This window comes from Microcaecilia unicolor, chromosome 6, assembly GCF_901765095.1.
Source record: "Microcaecilia unicolor chromosome 6, aMicUni1.1, whole genome shotgun sequence".
NCBI lineage: Eukaryota > Metazoa > Chordata > Amphibia > Gymnophiona > Siphonopidae > Microcaecilia > Microcaecilia unicolor.
The window spans coordinates 199,064,979-199,078,727 of NC_044036.1; the positions used below are offsets into that span (position 1 = coordinate 199,064,979).

At 42.0% G+C, this 13,749-nt stretch overlaps 1 protein-coding gene across 1 annotated transcript in view; it reads left to right on the forward strand.

Moving 5' to 3' along the window:
• Window positions 1-13,749, forward strand: part of CACNA2D2 (calcium voltage-gated channel auxiliary subunit alpha2delta 2) — a 1,426,314-nt gene that overhangs the window by 1,135,036 nt on the left and 277,529 nt on the right. The window contains exon 10 of the mRNA XM_030206789.1: window positions 8,069-8,227. Within this exon, the coding sequence (XP_030062649.1) occupies window positions 8,069-8,227 (159 nt within the window). The remainder of the gene's footprint in view (window positions 1-8,068; window positions 8,228-13,749) is intronic.

The following is a 13,749-nucleotide window of genomic DNA, read 5'->3' on the forward strand; positions in this document are numbered from 1 at the left end:
TGTATAGCGGTATGGGATGTACATGTTTTGCTGTCCTTTATTTTCTATCAGGGTTTTTTTTAAGTCATTGTCTTTCATTTTTAATGTATATTATTTGCAAATAACATATACTTTGCGCTCCTGAATGTGGAGGAGCTTGAAATATATAACTGATAGTGCTTGAGCTGCTATATCTTTAGATTTAGTTCAGCAGCTCAAGATGAATTCCCATTCATTCAGGTTTAGTATTTTCCCTGGAGGGCTCACAATTTATGCACATGAGGTTCAAAACTCTGCTGCCCGTCTCGTCTTCTGCCAGGGTCGCTTTACTCATACTACCCCAATCCTCAAGTCGCTTCACTGGCTCCCTATCCGTTTTCGCATCCTGTTCAAACTTCTTCTACTAACCTATAAATGTACTCACTCTGCTGCTCCCCAGTATCTCTCCACACTCGTCCTTCCCTACACCCCTTCCTGTGCACTCCGCTCCATGGATAAATCCTTCTTATCTGTTCCCTTTTCCACTACTGCCAACTCCAGACTTCGCGCCTTCTGTCTCGCTGCACCCTACGCCTGGAATAAACTTCCTGAGCCCCTATGTCTTGCCCCATCCTTGGCCACCTTTAAATCTAGACTGAAAGCCCACCTCTTTAACATTGCTTTTGACTGGTAACCACTTGTAACCTCCTCTCCTCCTTCCTGTACACATTAATTGATTTGATTTGCTTACTTTATTTTTTGTCTATTAGATTGTAAGCTCTTTGAGCAGGGACTGTGTTTCTTCTATGTTTGTGCAGCGCCGTGTACGCCTTGTAGCGCTATAGAAATGCTAAATAGTAGTAGTAGTAATGAGGCAATGGAGTGTTAATTGACTTGCCCAAGGTCACATGAAGCATCAGTGGAAGAGGCAGGTTTTGAATCCAGGCTTCCCTATTCTCAACCTGCGCTAACCACTTGGCTACTCTTGTTGGAACTTGCCTGGAGTACGTGTGAAAGTCCATTTGCAAAAAGCTATGGAGAAGGACATTGAGATGTCCAGGTCAGGATGTACTCGGTTCTCCCCAGTATTTAACAAAAGTCTCTGACACACCTTGAGTTTCTGTAAAATCCTTACATGGACACTAGAAAATACACATATATGTCCTGGCATATACATGGGTGACAGCAATTTTATAAACAGAGATGCACAAAAAAGCACATGTAACTGCTGGGAGCTGTGTGTGCAGATTTGGGTTTCACAATCTACACTTACACCACCCAGCACAGCCAACCCGCTCCCCCAGTTCACTCTAATAGCACTCCATACACCCTCACCTGACATGTCAACCTTTCCTCCTACCACTGAACACAACCAAACATAGTCACTGCCCTCTCCCCATCCCCCAGACTCCCCTCCAGCTGTCCCACTTCAGTGGGCTGTCCCTGATGGTCTAGTGGTAGCAAGAGTGAGCCCCTGCTTTGTCTGGTGCATCTGAACCCTAGGGCTGTTCTGATGTTTCTACTGCTAGGGGGTCATTTTGCCAGCTTGACCCCTAGTGGCAATATTGTGAGAGTACTGCTAGGCGTCTGAAGTTCCAAATTGAACCCAGATGTTTGATTGAGCAGTGGCGACTGGGGGATCACTTCTGCTTCACACTAGTTCACTAAGGCAAGACCCAGGGGATGTCCGGGGGAGAGTATTCAAGAATAAAATGTTGGGGGGGATAGAGGAAGGTGGGGAAGCTCATATGTTGGGTCCAGGAGGTGGGCTAATGTCCAAGGGAATGGGGAGGAGAAGGCTCCATTAGCTTTTACACCTGGCCTTTCAGGCTGGCACTTGCCCATGCGGTAGATGTAGAGGCTGATATACAAAATGTTTGATATACACGTGTATTCCCCTTGTAAAGTGAGGATCACTTGTCTATATTTTGGGCCTGCCAAATCTTGCACTATTCATGCCCAGACCAAGCCCCCTTGAAAATCTGTTTAATGTGAACCTCTGTGGTTCAATAGTGGCTTTCTAAAATCATTATTTGCACATGCAGCCAATCTACATTTTATTTAAAGGCAACATTTATATCCCACATTTTCCAAACAGGTTTGCTTCAATGTGGCTTACAAAGTTAGTTAGCGGAGGTAGATGAATGCATTTTAAGAAAGTGGATGGGGGGAGTAGAGATTCAAGAAAGCACAGCAAGGCTTTGAGGGTCGAGGTGATCCGAGCAAGGATGAATAGGGGAGATAGGTATTGATCCAGAGAAGTCGGGGGAGGGTCTGTTAGCGGGCCAGGGGTTGACTTAGAGACGAGGATCTACATGTGTAAATGTCGCTATTTCTACATGAAGAGGCTGCTATAATATGATGAGAGCAAAATGATAACAGGTCAAGTATTTAAAGCTATTTATCCAGGTAACAAGTTGCATATACCTATATAAGAATAGCCATATTGTGTCAGACCAATAGTCTATCTAGCCCAGTATCCTGCTTCCAACAATGGCCAATCCAGGTCAAGGTACCTGGCACAAACCTAAATAGTAGCAATATTCCACGATACCAATCCCAGGGCAAGTAGTGGCTTCCCCCATGTCCATCTCAATAACAGACTATGCACTTTTCCTCCAGGAACTTATCCAAACCACTTTTAAACACAGATATGCTAACTGCTGTTGCCACATCCTCCCGCAACAAGTTCCAGAGCTTAACTCATTGCGATGCAGCTTTTGCAGTGCTTCGTGAAAGTAAATAAAGACATATTGTTCCTTGTTATACTATGAGGGGCATTTTCGATATGATGTCTAAGTCTGACTTTGGACGTTTTCGAGGACTCACAGTTTCCACCACAAGTGTAACAGGTAAGGGGAGGTATGGGTTTGGGTCCACCTGTCTACAGTACACTGCAATGACCACTAGACTACTCTAGGGACCTCCATGCTGCTCTAATAGACCTGAGTATAACATCTGAGGTGGGAGGAGGTCAGTGACCACTGGGGAAGTAATAAAAGATAATCCCTGATTCCTTCCAGTGGTCATCTGGTCTTTTAGGGCACTTTTAGTCCTGGATGGTTTTGTTTTGTTCCATTATATATACGGAGAATCCCCAGGCTACATGTACAATCTGATTGACCTTCCATCCAGAAACGGCTCTAAATCTTCTCGAACCTGTCTAAATTTGCAGCTTCCCAACTGTAAAGGACTTAAGTACAAGACATATTATGCATTCAACTTCTCCGTCATAGGCAGCCAACTCTGGAACACCTTACCAAGAGCTGTTTGAACAGTCCACAACCACTTAGCCTTCCGGAAGCTCCTAAAAACTTACCTCTTTAAGCAAGCCTACACAAATGACCTGACTTAAATTAGGAGTTCATCTGCGCTACCCGGATCAGACTATAAAGACAGAACCTGGAATATGCTACCCTACTTAATCCTTTCTAAATCCATCCCTTTTCCAACTCCTCAATATACATTCTTCCTTAATTAACAACATGCTTTCCCATTACACACCCTTCCCCCACTTCCCTACCTCTACCACCCTCACCCATTTTACTTACCCACATCTAACTGACCACTTCTTTATACACTATATTACAATTATTATCCATTCTATGTTACTTTGTAAACCTATTATACTATGTAAGCTGCACTGAAACTGCTAATAAGTGGGAAAGCGCGGGGTATAAGTGTTACAAATAAATATAAATAAATTATTAAAAAACATCCAAGTCTTAGTAATGCCCAAATCCTGTTCTTAAGACTCCCCCTTGAGATCTGGATGCACTGAAGATGAACAGCATAGAAAAACGACTAAAAAAATAGGTTTCGAAAATACCAAATGCTGCTTCATGCCACTTTTTAGACAGTTTTCTCTTAATAAGAATCTTTCTTTGATAGTAACTGGAGCCATGAACCCCAGTGGATTGTATAGGCTGTTGAATGTGTCGCTATGCTCATATTAGCCCTCTCCTCAAGTCACTCCATTTCCACATACAGTTCAAACTCCTCTTATTGACTTACAAGTAAATTCATTCTGCAACTTCTCAGTACCTCTCCACTCTCTTCTCTCCCTACATTCCTCAGGAACTCCGTTCACTGGGTAAATCTCTCTTATCTGCACCCTTCTCCTCCATCGCTAATTCCAGACCCTGTTCCTTTTATCTTGCTGCACCATATGCCTGGAATAGACTTCCTGAACCGGTACGTCAAGCTCCATCTCTGTCCATCTTCAAATCTAGGCTAAAAGCCCACCTTTTTGATGCTGCTTTTAACTCCTAACACATACTCACTTGTTTAGTACTCACCACTAAAACAAGCATGCAGCGACATGAGGGGAAGAGCAGGGCAGGCAATGCGGTAGAAACCAGTACTGAACAAACACTTCAGCTATGCCACTTAGGGCAACAAGAAAACCAATTACAGGATTTAAGTGATCGGCTAAAACCTTCACATAAATTTTACAATCATAAGGCCTCATTTACTAAACTGCGCTAGCGATTCCTGGCACAACAAATGCGCCGCAGCCCATTATTTTCAGCTGCTGAGTTAGACTGAACTCCAGAGGAAGACTTTTTGGCCAGTCCTACATTTTAACTTGCATCCCAAAATAGTGTGATATTTAGGAAGTTTTGGAAATGACATAGAGTTCCTTCATTATGATGCCTGAAAAAGAAGACTTCTTAGTCTATAAACACTGAGGACGAGAAGTAATAAAACCAAGACTGGCCTAAAATATTTCCTCGTGATTTGGGTATCTATTTCCAGAGAAGCAAGCAAAGGATATGCCAAACAAGCCGATATTGCCAGAGAAGGACAGCACCAGCCTGCCAGCACGGTGGCTAAAAACAGATGACTTGTCCCTGGTGATGGGAATCAAAGCGCCTATGGAGAAACAGCTCTGTTTGCTCTTCAGCCTGTGCCAGCCGTCTGCCAGAGGGACACATCTGTCCTAATTAATGAGACTAGTCTGGTCACTTTTGCTGGATCACTGGCTTCTTAATGAGCATTTTATATTTCTAGCAACTATCAGACTCGAGTGCCAGACGCTGGATGAGTGAACGTGCTTCCTTCGTACCTTCAGTGTTTCATGGAAGACGGCACTCCCCTGTCCCGTCTAAAACCACACCACAGACGCCTTCACCTTCTCTAAAAGTAGAACGATTCAGCTGCTCTCTCAGAGGTCTGGCCCTGTTAAAAGGAGATGCTGAGACGTAGGACAGAAAGGTTGAGTGGAGTGCTAATCGGTGCCAGCTGTATCCAGGATGGTACAGCTGCAGTCATTAAGCAGTGAGCTCTGACCAGTGACAGATGAGGCCCTTCCCCTTCCATCTGTCTCTTTTCAACCCTCTCTGTACTTCATTTTGCTTTACTGTGACTTCTTCACCCCCTCCCTCCTCTGTACCATTTCAATAGTATCGGCTTTGTACCACCAGCCCTTCCAAACTCCTTGCCGTGAGCTTAGCCTAAGCCTGTACTAGATCCTTAGATGTATTTGGGGTAAATAGTCCTGAGTATTAATGAGTGCATGGGAATTGTTAAACTTCTGCAAAGTATGCAATATCTGTTGTATGACTTGTTTCTATAACTCCCTTAAAAAGCAAGGATCCACCCTCCAGAGGGTACAGAGTATACAAAAAATTAATTGCAGGGATGCGGAGAGAGCTACAGCTGTAAGGCCTAAGGAAACTGCACACAGGCTGAGGTAATAAGATTAGTACACCTTTTAACACACATTTTTGAGAGTCAAACTTTTGTCATGATTTAATACAGTTTAACTCGCAGAAAAGATATATTGAAATGTTAGTAAATCTTTGTGCTGAAATTCAGCCCCTACATGCAAATCCCTTTTAAATCAATGAATTTTGAATTCACCTCCCTGCTCTGAAGACTAATACTTAGCTGATGCTTTTTTTATTTTTTGTTTATACGATTTCAAACATACATTACAAAGAACATCTTGGAGTAGAAGATGATTGAGTTGGAATACGTTCAATAAAACAAAGAAAAAAAAAAGCAATATCTATCAATACTCAAGTCCACCACATTTTAAGGGGGTGAAAAAATGTGATTGCAGCAACTTGGTCTTCAACATGGAAACAGAATATGTTTGGTGGGTTTTGGAGGGCTCACACTTTCCACCACAATTGTACCAGTGACTTAAAAATATGGATCATGTTCCATGAATTATATATCCAAGATCAATGGAGGGGTTCCATCAAGTCTATATACACAGACATGTGTGAGCCCAAGATAACTTTTCCCTCTGGAGACACATGTCTACACTTAGGTAGAAAAGAGGTGTGCATTATCACTGAAGAAATACCCCTCCTCCTACAGAGGACTACGCATGGTCCATTTTGCAGGAGAGGGCAGTATGCTTTGTTTATGTGAGTGAGAGTAAGAATGTTACATTACATTTTTATCCCATCTAGGACATGTGACCCTCTGTTTCTTTTTGATATCCAATTTAAATTATATTAACCCTATCTTCATTGATTTCAAAAAGATCAGATTATGCCAGACTCTGCCAACGATGGTGCTATATAGGTGGTGCAGTGATAATGCACATCCAAAAAGACTCTTTCCTGCATTGAAAAACTTACAGGATAATAGTGCATTATTTCTTCTGAACAAGTGGAAAGGCACAGGAGATCCCTTAGACTTCTCATCATGATGCCTTTCTGGAATCTTTGGAGAAAGAAGTACTGGAGAATAGGACATATGCAGAAACTATTTCTCTTCATTAAAAGGGTAACAGGGAGGAGGCAGGTCAATTAATGAGATCTCATTGGTGGGTAAATTAATGGAACAATTGCTAAAGGAAAGGATAGTGGGGCACTTTGAATCCATAGGGATATTAGGTCAGATAAACTGAACAATTTCTTTGAGTGACAAAGGAGCTAGAGGAGAAACATGCTAGAAGTGGTTTACTTGGCTTTCAGTAAAATGTTTGACATGGTCCCATTAAGGGTGCTTATGAATAAACTGAAGAACCTGTAGGTGGACCCGATATGATCAACTGAGTTACAAAATGGTTGAGTAACAGATAAGAGAGAGTACTGGTAAATTGAGTGAACTTTGAGGAAGGAAGATTTATCAGTGGAGTAACAAGAATTTCTCTTAGTGCCGGTTCTGTCCAATATTTTTGTGCTCCATATTGTAGGAAGGTTAATAGAAAAGGTTTGTCTCTCTGCATATGATGCTTAGATCTGCAACAGAGTTAGCATGCCTGTTGGAGTAGACAAACAGAAGAGTGGAAAGTGGTCAAGTGCTTGGCAGTTAAAATGGAATGAAATCCAACAGAGACATGAATTTGAGATTCAGAAACCCAAGGAAGCAGTACACGATGGGGAAAGTGAGATTCTGTTGTCCATCAATCAGTAGGGAGATCTCAGGGTGATCATATCAGATGACCTTAAGAATGCAAAACAGTACAAGACAGTAGCCATAGCCAGCAGAATGTTAATATTGATCAGGAGAGGCATAATCGGTGGCAAAAAGGAGGTGATGATGCTTCTATGTAAAATAATTGGCAAAGCCTCCTCTGGACTATTGTCTCCAGTTCTGGAGACCTCCATGAACAGAGTGGGGAGCAATTCAGAGCGGAACATTCAAAATACTGCATGAGCTCTACCAAAATTATGACACAAGATGTAAGGACCTAATTATGACATTTGGAGTCTCAAAGACAAGTAATAAACCTAAAAGTCCAAATCCCCAAAAGGCTTTTTTTTCTGCATTATTTATATGTTTGAGGTATCTCAGTGTCTTTGTCATAATTAGGTCCTTACATCTTGTGTCATAATTTAAATATATATGACACAAGATAATATATAACTTCTGATATTGCTCTAAACTCTTGCCATTTGGAGTTTAGAGCAATATCAGAAATTATATATTTACAGAATAGATGCCTGATTGAAAAATGAAGTGGATAAGAGTGAAAACAGCAATGAAATTTAAAAGTGGTGAACAGCATTGCAAAGGGAAGTAATTTGGACAGACTGGGTGGACCTTATGGTCTTTATCTGCCATAATAATTTCTGTTTATATGATCTGATTCCCAGCAAGTTTCATCATCATCTGAATTATTCGGATTTTCTTTCCCATCTCTTAGTTCAACGAGAAGGCGGAAGCAGCATCCTGCTTCAGGCAGCTTGTTCAAGCTAATGTACGCAACAAGAAAGTGATCAAGGATGCCGTGCGGGACATGGCAGCGAAGGGGACAACGGATTACAAGGCGGGCTTTGAGTACGCATTCAGCCAGCTGCAAAACGTATGTACAGAAAAACTCAAAAGTTGTTACATGTGCCACTCCAAATGCACTCTTAACTCATTGTTTTCTCTTTCTGCCTCTGCCTGGTGCTTTTCAGTTCCCTTTCTCCTTCCTTCCTTCCTTCTCTTCCCTCATTTGTCTCATTTGGTATTTCTCTTCTATGTCTTTTTTTCTCTTTAATAATTTTCACTGGGCAGTGCTTGCTTGTTGGTTAAGGGTTAGGCGTGGGTCAGGGGCGGACTGAGAGTGGTCTGGGCCCCCCACCTGGCTAAAGAGCAGCATGGTGGGCATACAAAGCACATGGAAAAGCTGAATTTAGATTGTTCCTGTTATACAAAAAGTGCTAAATTGTGATGCTGTTTTATTACTTTTCATGTACAGCTGAGTCTTTACTCCAGCTCAGGCCACGAGTAAAGATTATCCAATGTGACCTCAGATAAGCCTTTCTGGCAGACCTCTTGGATGGCCTTGGACCGCTCCCTTGACTCTCCACCTCACACACCCATCAAAAATGTCCTTTTTGGTACAGTGGGCCCTAAAACCTTTCCTGGGCACCTGGATGCCCCGACCCCCACCTAGCTTTGGAAGACAAGAGTGGTGCACCATTAGGGTCAGTCTGCCAAATAAGAGAGCACATATTTTGGCAGCATGAGAACAGGATGTCGCTGGACACTTCCCCAGGACCAGGTAAGTAATATTGGTCCATGAAGGATATCACAGTATCGGATGCTCTCAGGTTGAGAGCCTCCCTGACCCTGGACTGACCGCATAGCCTTGAGAGGAGAAAGTATATTTTTTCTGCTGGTCAGTGCCTGAGTCACACGTTGACAGGAAAGGCAAAAGCAAAAAAGACTTCCTTCTAACACAGAAAAGTGCAGCATATTACTGAGGAGGTGGATGCTGTTCTTTCTCTCGGTGTATATTTTTAAAAATTCTTTGGTAATTTGAATGCCATTAGTTTACTGCATTGGGAATAAGTCTTTTTCAGCTTGTGCATTAGAACCCAGTGCGCTGAAACAGTTCTAATGCATGACATTATATCGGCCCCTAAACTGTCAGTATAGGAAAGGAATTCACTTTCAGTACCAGCGTTCTCTGCGTGTCACAGCTCCGTTTCTTCCAGGTAATACTCTCTCCTGTGCACAGGTGGTCAACTCGTTACTTACGTAAAGCTTTGCTTCAGCTCTATTTCTGAGATGGAAATGAAAGACCTTAGATGATTTCTCAAGGTTTCATGGAAGCTGCTTCATCTTACATTCCATTAGAAAGCTAGTGGGCCTGAGCTGTCGGCAAAGGGGCAGCGTGACAGAGGGTAAAATCAAGATGAATAGCCCTATTAATCGCAAAGGAGTATTAGGCATAACATCATTTTGACTCCGACAACCCCACCTGCCTCTTCCCAGCGTTCACCTGCACCACCTTCACCTCATACAACAACCAATGACAACATATTTTTTCACATCAAAATCATCCTCACTTTCTGTTCCTACAATCCTTAGTCTGTTTGCATGTATCTCTCTCCCTATCTTAACTCTTTCGTCCTTCAGCATTAAGCTTCCAAGATAGACCTGCAGCAGGATGGATGTATCATGTTCCTAGTTGGGAAACCCCATCCAGCAAAAGTGCAGGAGTCTGAAGCATTCTTTACAGCACCCAGCTAAAAAGAGAGAGGGGCAAGATTTGCTCTCCAGCTAGGGGGAGGAGAGGGTATTTTGTAAAGGGTGCTCTACGCAGAGCGTACTTGTAGAATACTACTTTAGCGTGGATCTTCCTGGTACTAACTTAGGGCTCCATTTATAGAATCCACCCCCTCAATTGCTGCCTAACATTAGGTGCCAAATTATGGAACAGGGGGTTTGTTTAGATTATTTTCCCCTACGTTCATTTCTTTAACGCTTGTCTGCATTAAATTTCAGGTGCCATTCAGATGGCTGGTTCTTCAGTCCCCCCCCCCCCCCCCTATACAATCCACTCTTGATTTTACAACTTTGAGTAATTTTGTGCCATCTGCAAATGGTAATCATCTCACTTGCTGTTCTCTTTGGGCTAGTTCAGTACAGGGCTTTCGAAAATCGGTGCCATTTGACTGCCCATTTTATAATGGGCAGTCAAAGATGAGCGCCTATTATAGACTAGCATTGAATGCCAATTTCTGCGTTCAGATTTTGAGCACCAGGGATTCATGCCTGCTGAAACCAGGTGTAATTCCTGGTGCCCAATTTGGGCTCGCATCCCTGGTATTCTATAACACTGCTTGCAAATTTTAGGAATGCCCCTGACCCACCCATGCTCCTTCCATGGTCACGCTCCTTTTGGATTGTGTGCTATGGGATTTGGGTGCAAAGAAGAAGGGACAGTAAGCAGTGGACCAAGGCGCTCCAAGGACAAATTGAGAAAATTTCAAGTACTCAATGAAACCATGTTTATTAGTGATAGAAGACTCCACACAGCACTGTGTTTCGGCAAAAGGCCTACCTCAGGAGTCTTTGTATTTTATCTGGAGGAAAAAAAAGTCCTTGGTCCACTTCCCACTGTCCCTTATTATTTGGGGTGCTTCGTGAGATTCAGTGTTCCTCCACCACAGTAACCTTTCTTTGCACATGGAATTTGGGCACCTATCGTTATACAAGAGCATGTAGCAAGAAGTGCAGACAAATCCAAAGTGGTGCCAATTAGCACCCAGTTATAGCAGTAATGCTCGTTGGCCAATTTAGTAGGGCGCATATCATGACTTGGCACTGAATTTTGGGTGCCTTCCCCCAAATTCTATAAAAGTTCCTAAAAATTGCATGTACAACTTTGGGTATTTGTTCAATATAATTGATAATGAGCTAATTAGCACTGATAATTGGCTTATTAACTAATTTTTGGCACAATTAGATTTAATTGAACTATAGCACATACATTTAGGTGCAGGGTTTCCACCTAAATTTTACATGTGAACTAAAAAGGAGGTGCAGAAATGGGAGGGTCATGGGTACAACATTGACAAGCATTGTTACATAACATAGTACATAGTAATGACGGCAGAAAAAGACCTGCACGGTCCATCCAGTCTGCCCAACAAGATAAACTCATATGTGCTACTTTTTGTGTATACCCTACCTTGATTTGTACCTGTTCTCTTCAGGGCACAGACTGTATAAGTCTGCCCAGCACTATCCCTACCTCCCAACCACCAGCCCCGCCTCCCACCACCGGCTCTGGCACAGACCGTATAAGTCTGCCCAGCACTATTATAGAATCAGAGGAGATATGTGCCTAATTTGGGCGCATACATTTGCCACATTTCAGTCATGCCTAAAGTTTTTTTTTCCGGTATAAAGATCTATAAGAGGATATACGGGGTATTCAGTTGTAGCGCTATAAGACAAAAAATTGAATGATTCTTTGGTTTTCATTTGAAAATAATATAATTATGGATGACAACCGGTCTGGATGCAGAATTTTAAACACATATATGAACACATGGACTGTTTATTTCTTAAATTGTCCAATATTATTGCATATTTAAGTCTTGTATATTAATGTGTAATCATTGTTTTATTTGAATGTATTATTTTGCCAACGTAAAAATAATACATTCACATAAAACAATTTATGACTTTATGGTGATTTATGTATGCATGTTTTAATTGACATTTAACTACTAGACATAACTCCAGCCACCAAACCCAATACTGACATCCCATCTGCAGACAATCTTGCTAAATACTTCAACGAAAAAATTGCAAATCTACGAAAATATCTACCTCAGGACAACACGGACACCGAAAATTTCATTGACGGTTTGGACCCAACCCCTGGTGAATACCCAGCGGACCGAACCTGGTCAAACTTCGCTCTCCTCACCGCCGATACAGTAACCCAGGCGATTAACAGGTTCTCCAACACTCGCTGTCAATTGGATACCTGCCCCAGTTACCTAATAAAATCCACCCCTCATCACTTAATAGCAGACTTCACATCCCACTTAAACTACATGCTTCAACAAGGTTACTTCCCTAAGGAAAAAGGCAACATCCTACTCACCCCTATCCCAAAAGACACCAAGAAAAAAATGAATGACATCACTAACTACCGCCCAGTAGCATTTATCCCACTGATAGTCAAATTAATGGAAAGCATGGTAACCAAACAATTTAATGATTACATAAACAAATTCACAATAGGATTTCACCCCCTACATAGCACCGAAACAGCAAAACTGTGGGAAAAAGTGGGGTATAAATGTTGCTTAATTAATTAATTACTCTCCTAACTGAATTCAAGCAGGAAATAGCCACAGGTAAAAGCATACTTCTCCTCCAATTCGACAGTGCGTTCAACATGGTCAACCATAAAATACTACTAAGACTCCTAGATTATTTCAGGATTGGTGGAAACACACTTAAATTGATCAGGGGTTTCCTAACCACTAGAACATATCAAGTGAAATCAAGCTCAACCATATCATCACCGTGGAAAGCAGACTGTAGAGTACCAAAAGGATCACCATTATCACCGATCCTTTTCAACCTTATGATGACCCCACTAGCCAAGTCCTTATCCAACCAAGGCCTTAACCCATTCATCTACGCGGATGACATCACAATATACATCCCTTACAAACACGATCTGGCAGAAATCACCAATGAAATCAAGCTTAGCTTGAACATCATGGACTCATGGGCAAATGCATTCCAACTAAAACTCAACACAGAAAAAACACACTGTCTCACCATCTCATCCCAATACAACACGTATAAACCCACAAACATAAACACCCCAGGGTACACCCTTCCTATCTCAGACAGCCTGAAATTTCTCGGCGTTACAATCGACCGGAACCTCTCACTAGAGAACCAGGCAAAATCCACAATAAAGAAAATGTTTCACTCAATGTGGAAACTCAAACGCATGAAACCATTCTTCCCGAGGAAATATTCCGCAACTTGATACAATCAATGGTACTAAGCCACGCAGACTACTGCAATGGAATTTATGCGGGATGCAAAGAACAAATCATAAAGAAACTTCAGACCGCTCAAAACACAGCAGCCAGGCTTATATTTGGAAAAACACGGTTTGAAAGCGCCAAACCCCTCCAAGAAAAACTGCACTGGCTCCCAATCAAAGAACGTATTGCTTTCAAAATCTGCACCCTGGTTCATAAAATTATTTACGGCCAACCAGAAACACAATAGGATCAGCTCGAACATACCTAAATCTCCACTACCCAAGCTGCAAAGGAATCAAATACAAATCAACTTAAGCATCCAGCTTTTCCTATTTATTTATTTTTATTTATTGTGAACATTTATATCCCACATAATCCCATTAAGGCAGGCTCTATGTGGCTTACAACATTTGGTGAGAAGAACAACATAATAATTGTAGTGCAAATCAGAAAATAAGGTAGATGAGGGGAAGGGAGGGAAACAGCAGGAGGAGGAATGCGGGATTGCAGGTAAACGCACAACTATGGAACGCACTGCCAAAAGTTGTAAAAACAACGTATGACCACCTAAATTTCCAGAAAT